Source organism: Castor canadensis, chromosome 12 (genome assembly GCF_047511655.1).
Source record: "Castor canadensis chromosome 12, mCasCan1.hap1v2, whole genome shotgun sequence".
NCBI lineage: Eukaryota > Metazoa > Chordata > Mammalia > Rodentia > Castoridae > Castor > Castor canadensis.
Genome location: NC_133397.1, coordinates 112,584,024 through 112,603,608, shown reverse-complemented (window position 1 = coordinate 112,603,608; position 19,585 = coordinate 112,584,024). Strand labels below are relative to the sequence as shown.

The 19,585-nt window shown below is 42.9% G+C and overlaps 1 protein-coding gene across 1 annotated transcript; it reads right to left on the bottom strand.

Moving 5' to 3' along the window:
- Positions 1-1,868: 1,868 nt before the first annotated feature.
- Positions 1,869-18,983, bottom strand: Ovgp1 (oviductal glycoprotein 1). The gene is given in 11 exon segments (XM_074049050.1): positions 1,869-2,713; positions 3,866-4,001; positions 6,916-7,032; positions 9,573-9,755; positions 9,860-9,968; positions 11,208-11,332; positions 11,786-11,951; positions 13,332-13,388; positions 14,353-14,557; positions 14,963-14,992; positions 18,836-18,983. Coding segments are annotated over 11 exon segments (2,121 nt in total).
- Positions 18,984-19,585: the final 602 nt, after the last annotated feature.

The window sequence follows — 19,585 nt, the reverse complement described above, 5'->3', positions numbered from 1 at the left end:
CCTTATTTGTGTTGGATATTTTCTTTTTTTTCATTTTTCTTTTATTATTCATATGTGCATACAAGGCTTGGTTCATTTCTCCCCCCTGCCCCCACCCCCTCCCTTACCACCCACTCCGCCCCCTCCCTCTCCCCCCCCCACAATGTGTTGGGTATTTTCGAGATAGGGTTTTATGAACTATTTGCCCAGGCAGGCCATTACCACAATTCACCTGATCTCTACCTCCTGAGAAGATGGGATTATAGGTGTGATCCACCAGCACCCTGCTTCATTCCCAGTTTTTACATAAAAAGATTCAAGTTCAGAGAGCTTAACATAACCAATGTCACTCAACCAATAACTGTTGAGCTAAGATTGGAATCTAAGTAGACCTGGCCCATGCTTTTCCTTCAACACTGTGCTGCCCCCACAATGGAAGCTAAGGACACTAAGTTTAGCCAGTGGGGTCCAACCTGTTCCAGAATTCTCCTTCTCTTAAGTAATTAGTATTCATGAGTATTGGCCAGGCATGAAGTAAGGACGTACCAAACAGAAGAGAAATCATGCATATTCAAGTTTATTACTTGTCCTGCCGATTTTGCAGGCTTGCAGAGTGCAAGAGCTATGTGCTCATGAAAGCTTCCACTGAGATTTCAAAGAAAACCATAGCAGGCCAGGCACAGGGTCAGAGCTCCTACAGAAATTCTCCACTAGGAGAATTCCTAGTGGACCTACAGGAGTGGAGCTGTGGAAGTGGCACCTCAGTGGGACCCCCAGAAAGGAAGAGCCATCAGCGCATGCCACAGCAGTCTTTCACAGGCACCAGCTGCAGAGCAGCCACACTGCCTGGCATCTTGCAGAGCCAGGGTGGCATTGTTGCTACTTGAGGCCTTGGAAACCCAACCCCAACCCTTTACTGTGTACAGATGCCAGACATGGGGCTTTAAGATTTAATATCTGCTCTGCTGGGTTTTAGACTTAGTCTGGGTGAGTTACTCCTTTTTATTTGCGTATTGGTCCATTTTGTAATGGGAAGGTATACTCTGAGCCTGTTGCTTCACTGAAAATTAGAAGTGGATAACTTCTAATGATAGGTATACCACCCACTCTGTGTACTTGGCTAGCAGAAGTGAAAAGCTAGAACTTGGTCCTGTATCTACAGTAATTGATGTGGGTGAGTCATACCCAGGGAGATAGTAGTGCTTAATGTGGGAATTGGTGTTTCTGGAAAACTAGGAGAAGTGTGCTAGTAATACTATAAAAATAGTTTTTAAACACCATTTTGCCTTCTCAAACACTTCTTGAGGAGAGAAGAGATAGGGTTTTTTTAATCCCCCAGGGACAACAATGAATTTCCCAAGCAAAGAATAGCGTTGGAAATCTCAACTTCTCCCTTCCTCCTCTCCACTGTCCTTAAGGATTGTAGGAAACTACTCTAGAAGTGAAATGAGCCATTGCTGATGGCAGAAAAGGAAGCCCATAATCCACCCTGGACACCACCACTGTAGAATAGGCTCAAACTCCTTTCCAAAATAAAGCACTAGGAAAATGATCTTGAAAGGAAGAAGCTGACAGTTGGGTTGCCCAGGTCATGTTTAAAAAAAAAAAAGAGACCAAGTGCCAATGGCTCACTCCTGTAATCCTAGCTACTCAGGAGGCAGAGATCTGGAGAATCACAGCTTGAAGCTGGCCTAGGCAAAAAGTTCTGTGAGACCCTATCTTGAAAAAACCCTTCACAAAAAAAGGGCTGGTGGAGTGGCTCAAGGAAGGTGTAGGTCCTGAGTTCACAAAGTACCACAAAGACTTTCAGAGACATTGGGTAAATTCTTCTGTTTCTAGTTTATTCAACAGAAAAGAGATTAAGCTATCGTGGGGCCTGCTTTGCCCCATTAATTGGACAGCTTCTGCCACTGAAAAAAAAAAAAAAGACAAGGGCTTTTCCCAGGATCTGCCACAGCAGAGTCTTCTGCGTTTTTTGTTTTTAGAGACAGAGGACTTGTTGGAAGGGTCATTGGGTTGGCAGAGGACTGGTTGCCATCTTTGGGAAAAATAAAGTGGTTTTCAAAAGCGTGAGTGGTGCAACTTAGCAGCAGGATGATAGGGCTAGAGTCCAGAATCCTGCTTCCATCTGAAGACAATTGTAGCCACTCTTTGGGAGAGAGGAGTCAGTCTTCCCCCTCAAAAGTCAAATTCTCCCTTTGTAGAGTCATATTCTGCTCATCAGGGGTGACTGACATCTTTCTGGAGGGGACAGTGACCTTTTGGAGAGTCATAGTCTTCCTTCTAAGAGCCACTATCATCTTCCTGCTGGTCTTCTGAAGATGCACAATGGCAACAGTCATCCCTCTAGAGGTCACAGGCTGAGGACTCACAGTGGTTACGCTCTTCTTCACAGGGGTCTCTGTCTGAATATGCACAGGGGCCACCACTGTGCCTGCAGTGGTCACAGACAGATGGTCCACTGAGGTGATATGTTTTGCCCCAGGAGCCTTAGTTACAGGATGCTTTCCAAGGGATGATGTTTCCTTTCCAGGGGTCAGGATGCCACCACTAGGGACTGCAGTCACATTTTCATACTTTCCCTGGACCTCAGTGGCCATAGCCTCTCCTCCTGGGGGTAAAATCTTAACATCAGTGGTCAGTGCCTTTGTCACAGTCAGCTTTCCAGAGCCAGGTATTGAAGAATTCATAGCACATGAAAACCAAAATTGTGGTAAAGGAGTTGAGCTGAACTCTAGAAAAAAATCATCAGAAAAAAAATGAGATTCCTACTTCTTCCTCCATTTCTTATACTAGAACCACTCTAAAGAAGAAATACCTGCTCCAAAAATACAGAACATGAGGATTTCAGAATTTACCCACTTGAAGGCACAGACAAAAAGTCCACATAGAAGCCCGGCTCCCCACCCCACCATGACAACATAGTTGATTTGCTACAAATTTCAGGTTGCCCCAGGAAGGAGCTTATTAATTTCTTATGCCTAAATCCTCACTTTGACTTTTCTGACTTCACCACCAGCCAGACATTTCCCCAAAACCTGATCCCTTACTTGTTGAAGCCTCAAGAAGAAGCCTCCCATGTCTCCAGATTGTAGGAGGCACCAGGAACAAAGCTTAAGGCAAGGAGGTTCTAGACAACATGGTGCAAGTGGTTAGGGGGAGCCCAACCTGGCTGAGCTCCAGTCTTGTCCATAAAATGAGGGTCAAAATAATATCTAGTGATGTTTTCAGCTCTTGCAAGCTAGGTTCCATATCCTAACTGTTGAAGCATCCTCTAATTTCAAAAGGAGTTAATCATCCAAACAAACCAGATTCCCTTTTCTAACCCTTGTCCATGAAAGCAGAAGAAACAGAAGTTCACTAATGTATATGGAGTGCTAACTATGAGCTAGTGCGGTTTTTATTCCATATCTCATTTACTTCTTATAATAATCCTTACCTCGTGAGTGTAAGGATTAGTCCCATTTCCAGATAGGGCAAAGGAAGCTAAAAGAGGTCAAATAAGGAGCCAGGTGTGATAGCACATGACGATAATCCCAGCTCCTCAGAAGGCAGAGGCAAGGAAGATCACAAATTCCAGACCAGCCCAGGCAAAGTTAGTAAGACCCCATCTCAAAAACAAAATACAGAAGGGCTGGGTACGTGGCTCAAATGATACAGTGCTGGCCTCCTGTTGGAGGCCCTGAGTTCAATCTCTAATACTAGAGAGGGAGAAAAAGGCAAGATATTTCAACCAAGATTAGAGAACATATGAGCTGGTATCAAAATTTATCTCTTCCCTCAATGTCACATTGCCTCATCGAAGAATTTAGACCTAGCAGAATGGACTCACCTAATGCCTGGTTAGGCAAATTCCAACCCTAGCTTCCGGATCATAGCTACTTACCAGCCTGCACCAGGAGGTCATTCAATGTGTAGACAAGGGGAAAAGGGCCAGCACCACAGAAAGTGCCCTTGACATCATCCATGTCCAATGTCCACACCATGGCACCCCCAAAATTCTCTTTCTTTATGAACATTGCCTGTGAAAGTAACCATCAACACACTGTACTGGAGAGTCTCCAGACTGGGTGCGGTAGCAAAAAACAGAAGATGAACTCCAGGAAGCGATACGGAAGGGTGGCTAAGGGTATAACCAGCATTTGACTCTAGCCTCTACTGCTTATTAGTTACAGGATCTTGGAAATTTTATATAATCTTGTGTGCTTTGTTTGCCTCATTTGCTTAAAAAAAGAAGTAATAACATTTCCAACATTTTTAGGATCAAAATAGTTCCTACACACTAAAACATGGATGAAATTTTAAAAGCATTATGCAGAGTGAAATAACCAGACAAAACAAATGGCAAATACTAGATGATTCCACACCACATATGTGAGGTACTTAGGGAAGTCAACTCCACAGAGACAGAAAGTGTAATGGTGGCTGCATTCCACCACAAGAGACGGAAATGGGGAGGTAGTGTTTAATGGGTACAGAGTTTCAGTTTGGGAAGATGAAAAGTTGTAAAGATGGTGACAGATACACAAAATATGAATGCATTTAATGACACTGAATTACGAACTTAAAATGGTTAAGATGGTAACTCTTATGTTTTTAGGCACATAGCTCAGGCTCAGTAAATGTTAGTCAATATCTTTTTGGGTTCCCCAGCCTGCTAATCGCCATCACCACCATATCGAGCTATAAATGTGGATTTATTACTTAAAAATCATTTCCATACACCTTATGTCACAGTGATGCTAAAAGGTACAGATAGAGCAGATAACATTGTAGCCTTTGCACAGATGAGAAGATGTTTACACCTCATCCATAACTAAATAACAGGGTTTATACTCAAATCCTGTTGTAACTTCACCAGTGCTCTTTGTGAAAGTGATAGAAAAAACATACTCCATCATATTCAAACAGCTGTGTGACTTAGCCAAGTCATTTTGCTCCTTTGTGGAGTTTATTTTCCCCAAATGTAAAATAAGGAGAAGGAGGAAAACAATTACTGTTTAATCTGAAACTGCAATAGTTTTGAGAGCTTGTCCTCCTTACAGGCTAACAAGTTGGCCTGTCGGTTTTATGTACATACGCGTACACACACACACACACACTAGACTGCTGCATCATACTGTTTATTATTCATAGCAAAAAGAGCAGTCAGAATAGCACTTTGGAAGGACCACTGCTCACCTGCATATACAATGGGGTTTGCACCACAGAAGAATTTCTGAGCCTTCCTTCTAGAGTCAGAGAGAGAGAGAGAGAGCTGGGGGTGGGGAGAGAAAGGGAACACTCTCACTGGAATGTGCATTCTATTTACATGTAAACACCTTGGGAGCGGGACTTTTATAACCCTTGAATGTAAGCAAATGGCTCTGAGAGAAAGGGGAAAGGTACCTCTCCATTTTTAGCGTAGATTGTCTGCTTCCTTTGCTCAGAATAACCTCACCATGCAGGAGCACTAAGACACCCAGGGATAATTAGGTCCCAACAATGACCTCCAAGGTTCCTTTCAGCTCTGATACTCTTTTAATCATCCCCACCCTGGGCTCACCTTCTCCAGCTAGTACTGCAAGGTGCAATACTGCTAGTTCCAAGGCCTCCCTGCAACACATGGGGCCAATCCCCTTTTTGATAGCCTTGGATCATATAGTTAACTCCATATTTCCATTGAGTCATCAATCTTTTCTGTCTTCTATTCCTAAACTACGGATTTGGGTCCTAGGGGCTGGAAGCAATGCTTTCTACCTCTTTCTCCTCCCCAGCAGGCCCCAGCTGGAGTTATGTACAGAGGAGGACATGGTGAAACTTCATGAGTGCCTCTCTAGCTCTTGTGTTTTCCACCCTAAACTGCTCTCCCAAAGAATAGCCAACACCTGCCACTTCTGCCTCACCTACAGAAGAACTGTGGACCCTCTCTTTAAGCCCCAATATCTAGACAGTTTCCAAATACTGACAACATCTCATCTCAATCTGCCTCTCCTTCCAACCACCTGGTCCAGACCCTCACAACATGACTCTTAAAACTCCCCAAATAACAAACTGTTACAGCAAGATCACACGTGAAGGCATAATAAAAATAGTTCCTGACTCTAAGACCTACTGAATGTTCAGGGATAGAACCAAGAATCTCTGCTTTATCAAGTCTCCCAGATGGACAAATCAAAGCAGAGGCAGAGGCTGGGCATGGTAGTTCATGTCTGTAATCTCAGCATTTGGGAGGCCGAGGCAGGAGGATCATGAGTTTGAGGGCTACATAGTGAGCCCCCAGGCCAGTATGGGCTACATAGCAAGACCCTGTCACATAAGTAACAACAACAAAAGCATAGACAGTTTCAGGAACCACTGGAGCATGAAGTTTCTGCCTCAATTCACTATAAAACCCTGTCAGATGCAACTTTGTAAGACACCACTGATATGGGGACTGGAGTAGTCAGTAATGTTCTAAAGGTCTCAAACTTGCAAATCATTGTCCTGCTCAGAAAGTACCCCTTAAAATGTCTTAATGATGAAAACCAAACTCCTTCACCAGCATTTAAGTCCTTCCATAAAAAAACCTCTGCTCCACTCACATTCTTCTTTGAACCCGTGACAAGCTTTCTACTCCACTGAGCCTTTCCCCTTTTCATCATCTTCTGCTCACCTCCCTGACTTCCACATCCCTTCCACATATCAGAACTATTCATGGAGCTCTTAGTATGATCTCCTTTGCATTGGCATTTATCTGTTATGAAGTTACCTTGTGCAAACAGAAAAGATTATCACCAAAAAGCCGTGTGAAGTGAGAGGAATATTTATTCCTTCAGAATTGAGTTTCTTTCTCTTCAATATTAAAGGATTGGGCTATATGGGGTTATGAAGTGCACACGTGTGTACACATACACATATTGTACAGAAGAGGGCCCCATAGAAGCCAGTGAGAGCAAGAAAGAGCCAGGGTCTCACCTTGTAACTGAAGCTGATGGTGTCATCATAACCAACCCATTCCTTCCCCTTATAGGCATATGGGACGAACTGATAATTAATCCAATGCTTTCTTGCTTTTTGGACAAAAGAGCAAACCTGCCAGAAGATCCAGTGGTGAGTTCCATAAAGTTCCATGACAAGAAACACCAGGAGACACAGCTGCTCCTTGTCTCAGAGAATCCAAGAAGCCTTTATCAGGGCATAAGAAGAAGGTAGATCAAAGAGGGAGTGGGAAGGTTGCTCTCCATCCTGAAAAAGTTCCTTCTAGTACACAGTCCTCCCTCCACTGTCCATGGTGGGAAAGGAGAGAAAAGGGGGAGCGTGTGAAATACAGAAGAAATCAAACAAAGGGCTCTGTAGATATTTCCTGCACCAAAGTACTTAGAGGAATGCACCTGACCTGAGACCAAATCTGCATTTTTTCCAAAGTTTTCATAAATGAGTCTCTCTTTTGTTCATTAAATCTCAAAACAAACTGCTCCAGAAAGGTAGTTATCGAAATAGCACTTGAACTTCTAGTAGATTTAAAGATTGTGCAACAGGAAATCAATGCAAGTCAACTCCCTATATAGCTATCCTTATCTCAACTAGCAAAAACCCTTGTTCCTTCCTATTATTGCTTATACTCTCTCTTCAACAAAATTAGAGATAAGGGCAGAATAGTTTCTGCTGGGTATTGAGGAGTTGGGGGGGAGAGGGAGGGGGCGGACTGGGTGGTAAGGGAGGGGGTGGGGGCAGGGGTTAGAAATGACCTAAGCATTGTATGCACATATGAATAATAAAACAATAAAAATTTAAAAAAATAAAGATTGTGCAGGCAGGAGGAATGAAGTTGTTACAATACATCAAGCACTTGGGTGTCTAATGAGTGCCCAGCATTACAAAGAAGTACAGATATATAAAGAAGAATAAAATTTTGCCATTTGCAGGTAAATGGATATAACTGGAGAATATTTTACGTGAAGTCTTCCAGGTTCAGAAAACCAAAGGCTGCACATTTTCCCTCATCTGTGGAATATAGACCTAATACAAATACAAGCAATATTATGAAAAATGGGTCTTGTTAAGGAGAAGTTCTTATTGGGAGAGAGAGTGTAAAAAAGGAAGTTATGAAGGTGAATATGGGTGATGTACTTTCTATACAAGAATTAATATAGAATTTTAAAACCTATTGAAATCACCATAAGAAGGGGACTAAGATAGAAAGGAGAACAATAGAGGGGATGAACCAATTTGGGTTATAATACATATATATATGGAAATGTCACAATGAAACTCTGTATAGCTATCTTTAGAAACAAAAATGTCTTTTGTCAAAAGGAAGAACAGGAAGGTAAAGCAGGTCCTGTCCGGACTGTAGGAAAGGGTGTGGAGGGTGAATGTGGTAGAAATGTTATGTACTCAAATGTGAAAATGGAAAAATGAGACCTGCTGAAAGTGTCCCAGGAATGGGGGGGAGAGGGGATAAAGGAAAATGATGGAGGGGATGAATTTAACTATGATATATTGTAAGAACTTTTGTAAATGTCATAATGCACCCCAAGTACAACAATAATTTTTAAAGATTTTTTTAATGTAGAGGTGTTCACCTGCTACAGAAACCAATGTTTAAGTCATTTCTTTTTTTCTTTTGCTAGTTCAAAGATTCTGTCTGTTAAAGTTTCCTTGACCCATGATGTCCTTCAAAAACCTTACTTCAACTATGACATCACTCATACCTACGTTTCATTGGTAGTAGCTCTGCTACTGCCTAAAGTAAGGTTTTAACTCTCCATCTGACACCCCTTACACATCTGTGTCCTGTGCCTGCCCATTGCAAATCTCCTGTGCTTCAGAGATGGCTCAGAGTCCACCTGCTCCATAACACTTTCCCAGGTCCCTACAACCTCACTCTCATATGCCTCCTGTTGTCAATTCTTATGTCTCCTTGGGTACTTTTCTACTTCCTCCACTGCATTCCAAAGCAAGCTTTCTTTTTTTTTTTTTTAATTGTTGTGCTGGGTGTGGATACATTGTAGCATTTACAAAGGTTCTTATAATGCATCAAATATATCATACTTAAATTCCCCCTCTCCACTTCTCTTCAGAGCAAGCTTTCTTATGAAGGGGAATAAGGCTGGAATTGTAGTAAAAGAGAAAGAACCAGTGTTAGACGGTGTCTTAGAATTGCTTCAAAATAACCTAGTATAAGGAGACAAAGAGCCAGAATACAGATGAAACAAGACAGGCTGTGGATTAATGACTATAGCTGGTGAGGAGTGTATGGTTATGGAATGTTAAACTATTCTTTTACTTTTGCGTATTTTTTTCAAGTGTACATATTGTAAAGGAGAAAACTTGTTTTTCATTTAGGTCATATAAAAGTCAAGATTTACTTAAACAACATTTAAGATTCTTTTGAGGAGTGAAACAACTATCCCCCTCCATTCAGATTCCCCCAAACTTCTCATCTCAATTCCCCCACCCCACCCCCAAAAAACCCAAAATCTGCCAGATAGCAAATTTCCCTTGTCCTAATAAACTACCTCTGCACCCTGTCTTTAGGTCTCACCCTGTCATTGTCCCTTGTCTTGCCCCTTGCTCCAACTAGGGTAAGGGGGTCCTATCTGCTAGACAGAGGTCCCTAATGCCATCACCTCAAAATAAGCCAAGAAGCCAGCTTGCTTGGTATACTTCCCGGGAGAAGCTGGTCCCATCGCGGGAGCACGCAGTCCATTCCTAAATGCATTGAGGTGAAAGGTACGCCCGTAGGTGGGGAACCCCATGAGGAGCTTCTCTGCAGGTGCCCCAAGTTCTCGCCAGTAATTCATAGCATATGCCTGCAGGAATGAAGAAAATCCCTTCCCATTATTAAGAAACCATGGCCAATTGGGCTCAGGGATGGATGGATGTCTAGGCCTCCTGAGACCTTTCCTTTTCTTACCGAAGATATAGGGTCTTCAGGCAGAGAAAACAAGGGGCTATTGTGTCCTGTGGAATTTTCCCAGCTTCCATGCAAGTCATAAGTCAAGACATTGATGAAATCCAGGAGTCTGTAAGGAATGGAAGAGGAGATATGAAGGTTGGATGTAGCACTAACTAGCTACAACTAGTGGTTGTCTGTGTGTTGGTCACCTGAGCTTCCCTGCTCTTTCTGCCTGTGGGGCCTGCCTGAGCTGTGACAACCACATTGACATAGAATAAACTGCTGTATAGGGACAGCTGTGCATTAGCCTTTACGTATCCTGAGAGTATTTGTGGAGGTAGGCAGGAATCGGACAATAAAACAAATACATCCTGGCCTGACACGAGTATCAGTAGAGGTCTGATAAAACTGTCAGGAATAAAAGCAGCTCTGTCCCATGGCAGTAAAAGAGCTGCTGTCCTTCTACCATTGCAGAAGCACTGAAGCCCACCCTCTAGAAAGTTTTCATAATAACCAGGTGCAAGTGAGCAAGGTCAGAGGTACAAAGGTTAACACTGAATATCTAGTTTAATTTTAACCTGGCAGGTGCCATCAGTAACATGACTCCTCCATTTTAAGTCTGAAGAATTTGAAACTCAAATTAACTCAACTTGCCTAAAGTCACCCAGTAGAGTGAAGGCAGGGCTCTCTTAATCTGCCTGGTGACAAGATTAAAAAACACCCTTCCCTATCAGACCTCTTGCCTTCCCTCCCACATTGAAACACCTCTCTCCAATGCAGTCATCCACAAAAACATACATTCTTTCATTTTCTGAATCTGCCTCAGCTTTTTCAACTGTAAACAGTTGATTATTGAGGTTCAAGAAAGTTATCCCAAAGTCAGCAGGTCCAGAAAGATCTATGTGCTATTCTTGACTACCTTTTCCAAAGGAAAAGGAGATCTACTCTGAAATTTGTGTGTGACTGGGCATTCCTGCTTTTCTTCCTATGGCAGTGGTTGTTAACTCATCTGCCCTCTGACACAAGCCTCTGCAGCACAGTATATGTCTATAGCTGAGCTCTGGGTAGGAAGAGGCCAGGCCCATGGCATTCTCTCCTTAGGAGACCTAGTAAAATGAGCCCTGTAGAAGTCTCTGCCCATGATACCAGTGTTGTGGGCCAGCACTACAGCACCCTGCTCTGACCTTCTAAAGAAAAACTGAGGGTATAAATAACAGAGCTAAATCTTCTTGCCAACATATGTCTCAGCCTATCTCCCAATCTCACTGAAACCAAGGTAGGCATATGGTGAGCTCAGACACAGATCTTGAGATGCTCTGGGGTTCTTAGCTCAATGTCCTGCCCAACTGGAGGAATATCTACTCACTGTCCAAGTCGGTGTACATCATAAGATGTTTGGATGATGTATGGGATGCTGGAGACAGCAGCAGAGAGAAGCAGCCTTGGGCGGCTGGTAAGTAGTGCTTCCTTCTTAAAGGCAAACAGGAGCTCCTAAGAAGAAAGACATAGAGAACGAGACAAAACACAGTCAGGGAGAGAAAGCATCATCCAGGAAACATTTACTGAGTACCTTCAACTAGGTCTGGGGTTAGAAACATAAGTCAGACCTACCCATAGGTCTGTCCATAGTTTGTGAGAAAAGCCAAAACAGGTCAACATGGTAAGTGATTTAACAGAGGGTCAGTAAGCAGGCTGGGAGCACAGGGTCCAGGCTGACACTGCCTGACGGAATCACAGAGAAGACAACACTTAGCTAGAGAGCCTAAGCAAGACCCGGATGTCGACAAAGAGCAACCACAGGGCACCAGCTGAGTACAGTTTGGCCCATACCTCTAGGGGATAGCAGTAAAAAAGCACTTTTTCCTTTCTCCTGCCCCTGTTCCCAGCCTTCATAATGATCAATAGAACCATTCCTGAATTCTGGAGCTTTCAGACTGGCCTTACTTCAATTAAGAAGAGAAAAGTCCACCGGTCATATAGGGGGCTGCCTCGTAGTCCAGGGCACAAGAAGAAAAGGTCAAGGCCATTGAAGCCATGTGTCCTCAGGAAGGATATAACTGAGTAAATAAACTTGTTGCGGCTGGTAAATGTGGACAACATTGTGGTGAACCTGCAGGGAGACCAGGGAGTGAGGCAAAGAATACTGTTCCCAGAACTATAGCCTCCTGTGAGGGAGTGTCCTGCCTCTCTCTACTGTCTCCTTACCACACCCACAATTCCCAGCACCTGTCCTACCACTGACCTTCTTTCCCTGATTTTGGACTGAGGTGGGGGAATGGGAGCCAAGGTCAGCTCTTCCAGAAGGATCTATGAGCTAATCTAGATCTAAGGCTGCTTAAGTTAGCACAAGAAGCTAGAGCTCTGATATGGAGCTCCTGTTCCTTGGCTCTTTTACTTACTTGCTTGTTTGACTTTGTTCTATTTTATTGTGGTTTCTCTTCCATAGTGAAGAATCTTTGGGAAAAATTTTAACTTACCAGAGATGATTTCTAAACAATTCTGTGCCACCCCCATGGACACTGATATAAAATAACCAGACTCAGAGACAAATGAGCCTGAGTTTCACTGTCCATTGGCCATCCCCCAGTTGGGTGATCTCCATGAGACATCTGGGAGAAATCTGGCAAGCTCTTTAACACCTGTGACTCTTGTTTTCTTTTCCTACAAATTCGGAATACAACTACTTTGTAAGCTTTTCTAGGGAAGTCATGGGGAAAATGTATAGCTCCTCACCGTGCATCTGGTACAGAGCAAAGGTTCAGAAGGGATGGGTGAAGTCTGAGGTTGAGCAGAGTTGGTTCACTCCTCACACCTGGAATCATTCCTTCATCATACCCGGAGATCCCTTACAAGGGGGCCTCCTCACATACTCCAGGCCACCCATCCTTCCTCAAAGGTGAGATGATAGGCAGATTGCTGCTCCAGGCCTCAGCCAGGAAGTAGAAGAAATGCTTCTTCAGAGAATATGAAGGCAATTTGTGACTTTTGCATTTTCTGTTGGAGGGTGAAGTGCTCACAAAAGCAGTTACTGAATATGGAATGTGTACTATGGGCCCATGCACAAAGACCAACAGTTTCTTTGTTGCTTTTCTTCCATTAAAACCTTTCAAAGTTGACTGGCTTCATTTATAAAATGAGGTTTGGGGTTTGTTCTTTTTATCATATATAAGATTCTTCTCTTCTAAGACAAAACTCCTGCCTCTCATGAAGTTGGGTTCATTTGTGAATACTCCATTTGTCTCTTATTTTCCCCACATCTCCTTTCTCACCATCTGTTGGAACTTCCTTGTCTTCTGTGACCCTCTATGGAGTGGGGAGGAGGGGCTTGAATCCAGGGCCAGACGAGGACCTGGGGAAGTGTCTGCACTGGCTTTGCTGTGCTCATGACCAACTTGGTGCCCACCTTGTCCTCTCCCATGCCACCATCATTCTTACTTTCAGTCTACCTGCTCCACCCTCCCAGAGAGAAGACAGTGACAGCAAATCTCACCTCGATGTTCCAAAGTTCCATCCTCCAATAGACAGCAGAGTTTTCAGCTCCTTGTTCCTAGAATGTGGGAGAGAAGGTAGGTTAAGTGGGTCCTCACTCCACTGGGCAGCTGCAGTCACCATTCTTTTTGGAAGAACAATGGGAGGTAGGAGAAGGAAATGGAGAAAGCAGGAGGAAGAAAGGAGACCACAAACAAGAAAAGCAAGGGAAAAGAGGAAAGTCAGCCTGCAGGTCATCACAGCCTTGCAACACTAAAGCTATCCACAATCTCTCAAACGCCCCTGAGCATCCATAGTACTTCCAAAAAGAAAGGATCGTCTGAAATGTTTCTCTTTACTCATTTCCTCATCCAACTAATACTTGTTGAGCAATGACTATGTGCCACTGACTGATGCTTTAGGTCCTTGAAATACAACAGAGACCAATATGGACAAGCTCCCCAGTACCCAGGGAGCTTGACTTCAGTGGTATGGATAGCCATTAATGTAACCTTCCCTTGGAAGAACTCAGGAGTTCAGAACTGGGAATACTTAAGCTAGCACTTAACTGAGCATCAACTCTGTGTAGGCACTGACCTAGCCATTGGAGGTACAGAGACATAGGATACTCTATCCCTTCCTTTGAGGAGCTCCCTGCTTGGCTGCAAGTGACAAATGGCAATAAAAACACTAACATTTGTTGAGCACTTGTGATGTTGAGACCCTCTTTGAAGAACTTTAACAGCATAATACCTAAGATTTCCCAACTGGGACTCAAATGGTGAATTGGGGTCTGCCAGGCAAAGAGGGAGAGAGATGACATCAGGGAGAAGCAACACCAACTACCAAGGCAAGGAGCCCAGAATGAGTTCAAGGTGTTTTGTCAACATGGAGTTCTTAAGCTGGGGATTCTCAGGGGCCCCAGTAGAGCGGAAGCTAGGACTGGAAGAAGCAGAGAAAAAATTAAGAGTAACAGAAATAGGCTCAATTCTCTTCAGTCTGTAAAATCTGAAAATACAGCGTCACATTCAATATGAACACACCTCTCTTTGAGTTTGTTGAACTCTAGGTAGAGAATTTTTTCATCCTGGTAATCTTTAGCAACAATACAATTGTTGCTCATTGAAGCAAAGGCAAATATCAGGTGAGTGCAGAGAAAGGGGTCCAGGTCATGGGGCAAGATGGAGGCAGGACTTGGTCTAGTGTGTGCCCAGTTGATAAAATAACACACCAGTTTGTAGGCAGCACCTGATAAGGGAAAACATACATTAGTTGGCAGAGATCAAAGGAGAGGGGAACTTAGCTTTTGGAGAAGAGTGTGAACACAGTCCAAAACGCCATGGCACTGTAACAGTTTCCACCTCCCAAACCCCCCAAAGCTTCACTGAGGTCTAGTCACTTGCCCCTGCTGAGGTCCCAGGGGGAGAAAGAATGCCTTATGAATGGTGGTCAGAATGGATCCTCAAGTTTGGATCCTGGAACATAGTTGATGGTACAAACAGCCGGTGACCAAACATTCTCTGTTGAACTGCACTGGATCAATAATCCCTGCACCAGGAGCTGGGCCGGGCAGAGCTGTAAGGGACTCTCTGTGGAGGACTTCCTAGCCAGAGACTCTCCTTGGCTCTGGAGGGGAAAACACAATTTCCTTACCATTGTGGTGTTTCAGCAGAAGAACCAGTCCTGCAAGAAGCAAAGGAAGGAATCACACACAGATTCATATTCACATGCAGAGTGCTATGCCCCTGCCCACCCTCGTTAGCAAGTGCACCACCAATTCAGCACCATATCCAGCCATAGGTGCACATATGGAGATACACACCATCCACCAACCACACAGGTGGATGAATATATACATGCTTTGTATAGAGAGTTGATTAGAAATATGAACAAAAACTCTATGCCAATGGTTTTCAGTTCTGGCTTCTAATTAAAAAGGACAGACATCCTGGCTCTTCCCTCAGAAATTCTGATTTAATTAGCCCAAAATGGAACCAAGACATATCTAAGGTATAACCAGGCTGGAGAACTGCTGCTCTGATCCTTCCTCCCTGAGTGCCTCTCACGCTTCACTATGTCTCATCTCATCTCTACCAAATCCAGGCCTCCTGAGTCTCAGACTGCTCTGTTGAGCACTGGTATCTTCGGGACTGAGTAACAATGCTGGGAACTGTCATACTCACCAACCCATAGCAACAGCTTCCTCATCTTAGTGGTCTAACAGCTATAAGGCTGGAGCTTCAGCCTCTTTATAGGAGCTGGCCCATGGACAGCCCTGGACAGCCCAGAAACACATGTGAGCGCGCGCACACATGCACACACACACACACACACAAAATGCAGTGTCAGAACCCATGATTTATAAGAGTCACAGTGACCCTCAGAACCATCTGTCCTCCCTCTCCAGAATAGCCAGAGCTCTCAGAAACAACAAAGCCACAGCCCTGGGCTGACACTGGCAGAAAGTAAGTGTCCACCACAGACCATGATGAGAGCAGGGCAGTGTTCACAATACCTGCCTGCTATTTAGTCCTACTTCCTGGTATGCAGTTTTACATAGCTGAGTATGGGGGGAGACACAGTGTGATTAAGTCTATTGTTACCAGATTACTGGTTGGTTTGAAAGCCTAAGCTTTGGTCTTGGGCTTTGAGTCATGGCTTGAATGCAAGGTCTGAATCTCAGTGTCACCACTTAGATTTATAATCGTGGACTAGCCTCCTTGAACTTTAGTTTTCACATGTAAAATGGAAGTGACAGCTCATGCTTACCTCATATGGTTTTACAGGGATTAAAGAGACAAGTTATGAAAATGTTAGCTCAGTGCTTTGCATATAAGAGCTCAATTAATTATAGATGTTATTTGGGAGGTCAAGGTTTCCCAACAGAGCAGGGTTCTCAAACTCAAATACTGACATTTATCAGGCAGGTCATGTAAACAGATGAAGTAGAGATGATAAAATAGCACACTCTTTACATTATCAGAAGAATAACAATTCAGGTCCAGTGATGCACATAGGCTGAAATGAAGCCTCTGGTCAGGAGACAACAGAGATTGATATGATCAGAGATAGCACTCCTAGCAGTTGCTAGTGGTTGTCCTGCAGGGAAATAGATCCAGTACTGGTAGATGCTTTGATTTCACAGGACAAAACAACAACCTGAATTTTCATGAGTCAATATTTGAGCCAGTATACGAGCCAATGGTGAGAATGTGATATGATGAATACAGTTCTGAACATTTGAGAACAAATTTTTATAAACTACAACAACAGTATGAAGGATAAATAAAACATAAGCCAGATGATTTTATGATCCATCAGTTTTCTTTCTCTGCTACAGAAGTTCTCAGACCATATGCCCATCTTCTCAGAAACTGGCTCATCTAACCAACGTATGCCAACACAAGGTACTAACCAGGTGTCAATGTGTCACATGATGGGGAAATAACAATGACCAGTGGTCAGATTTGCAGAACATGTCTCCTTCCTTTCCAGTGTGAAGAAACCAAAAAGTGATTGTTTTAAATCAGTAGTTTGCTTCAATTTCATGGAAAAAGGTAATAAACGATATAGAGTACCTGGGGCAGGAATATTTCAGTACAGCTCTGGGAAATTCTGATGGACTACCCTATCCAACAGAGGTAGTGTCTCCATTTCTTATTGCATCTTTACCTTCCTTTGTGCACTCAATAAATATTCCCGGAGCATATGCCAGGCCTGTTCAGCACTCGTTTGTTTTTTAAAAAAATTTGTCTTTGAATTAGCATACATTAATGAGGGTGTTCATTGTGATAATTCCATACATGCATACAGTGTACATTGAACAAGTTCACCCTCCATTATATTCCCACTCCCCCTCTCCTCCTGTGTGCAGTTTCCATACGATATGCATCATACTTCTGTCCTCTTCACTCCTTAGTATCTTTTCCTTTTCCCCTCCCCCAAACAGTCCCCTAAATATAACATACATGTCTCATTATTATTACTAATCATTATTATTATTTTAGGTCTAGGTTCCACAAATCAGAACATGCAATATTCAGCCTTTTGAGCTTGACTTGTCTTACTCAACATGATGATCTCCAGTTCCATCCATTGTTTTGCAAATGACATAATTCCACATTTTTTATGGCTGAGAAATACATATATATTTAAATAGATATGGTATATATGTATATATACATATGTATATATACATATACATATATACCATATTTTCTTTATCCATTCATCCGTTGTTGGGCACTTAGACTGATCCCAGTTTGGCTATTGTAAAGAAAGCTGCAATAATCATGGTTATGCAGGTGTCTGTCTTGTATATTGATATACACTCCTTCAGGTATACACCAAAGAGTTGTATAGCAGGGTCATAAGGTAGGCCTGTTTTTAGTTTTTTGAGGAATCTCCATACTGGTTGCAGTAGTTTACATTTCCACCAACAGTGTATGAGGGTTCCTCACCAGAATTTGTTTTCTTAATGATAGCCAATCTGTCTGGGGTGAAATGGAATCCCAGTGTAGTTTTGATTTGCATTCCCTTCATGGCTAAAGATGTCAACCATTTATTAGCAATTTGTATTTCTTCTTCTGTGACTGCCTGTTCAATTTATTTGCCCATTTATTAGTTGGATTGTTCTTCCATTGTTTAGTTTTTGGAGCTCTTTTTATATTCTGGATATTAATCCTTTATCTGTTCAATAGCTGACAAAGATTTTCTCCCCTTCTGTGGCTTGTCTCTTGATTCTGTAACTATTTCTTTTGATGTGCAGAAACTTTTTAATTTGATGCAGTACCATTTGTCAATTCTTGCTGTTATTTCCTGAGCAATCGGAGTCCTATTCAGAAAATAATTTTCTATCCCTATATCTTCCAGAGTTTTCTCTGTTTTTTTCCTGTTGTGGTTTCAACATTTCAGGTCTTACATTAAGAACTGTAATCCATTTAGTTGATTTTTGTACAGGGCAAGAGATAGAGGTCTAGTTTTAGTCTTCTGCCTGTAGATAGCCACTTTTCCTGGCATCTAGGTAAATCTGCTCTCAAGGGACTTGTGGTCTAGTGAACAGTTGATTATATTCCCAGAGCTAACGTGAGTCTCTTTCTTGAAGAAGTAGCACAGTGGATGAAGTGAGGAAAACAGGTTCAGAGTTCATTCCTGCACCGTATCATTGCTGGGGCCACTTGAGTCCCACCTCATGCCCCCTGCATCCTCCATAACTTTAGCACTATTAACCTGAATCAGGAGATCATTAAACTTCCCGAGGGCTTGGCAATAACTTGAATCATTGGTTGGATGACTCCTGATATGCTTTCTAACTCTAACAGCCAGTTCCTGTGTGCCCTAATTCTTGTTCCTGGATCTGTGCTTTGACTTCTATTCCTGCTCTGTATGCCTGTGGTAACACAGTTGCTTCTTGGGGCCTCAGTATTTGCCAGACTCCCTCTTCCCTACTGCCTGAGGCCCTTTTAGCTCTATTTTAAAACTTTAATATGGAATACCTGCCTCTACCTACTTCTGAACCTCTCCCACCACACCCCATCTCCCAAGATTCCAGATGACTGATATATCCCATGAGGTTTGTGCCTTTCCACTCAACACTGCTGCCAGGGGCATTGGCTGGTAAAGGTGTACCCATCACAAAGGCCACATTTTTCCTGCCAATCTGCACCTCCGGCATCTGCCTGAGACAATCCTCTTGGCTCAACCATACTGCAGTGTTTATGGCAGCAATCAGACCTGACCTCTCCTTATCTGCAAAAGTGAGTGATGACGCTGAGACTGCCAAGACCTAACAATGGATGCCCAGGAATGACCTCTGCTTAATTCAGAGCTGACCTGCTGAAAAGCTGGCAATTATGACTCTGTATGTAGAACAGATGATGAATAGTCAAATGCTGAATGGGGGTTATGTTGAAAGTCAGTGTGCCGTATCACCCTGTTTGCTTACAATACTTTTCTTGAGTTCTTGCTGTCAAAAAGGAAAAAAAAAATACAATCAGTGCTTTTTATTTTTACACAACTACCTGGATACCTAAAAAAAATCCCTCATTAGGCTGTTCTCATGAAGTAGACATTTAGAAATATCTTTTATTGGTAACAGGAAATCTAAACAGCGTGACCCCTTATATTTTACAACTCATCTAGATAAAGGCAAGATCACAGATGTGAAGTGCTTTGCTTTGAACAAAGCATTTAACCAAGCCTTTTCATGATAGTCATGAGGATGAACTAGAGAAGTTTCTTTGCATAATACAAGAATTCAAAAAGTGTTGACCACAG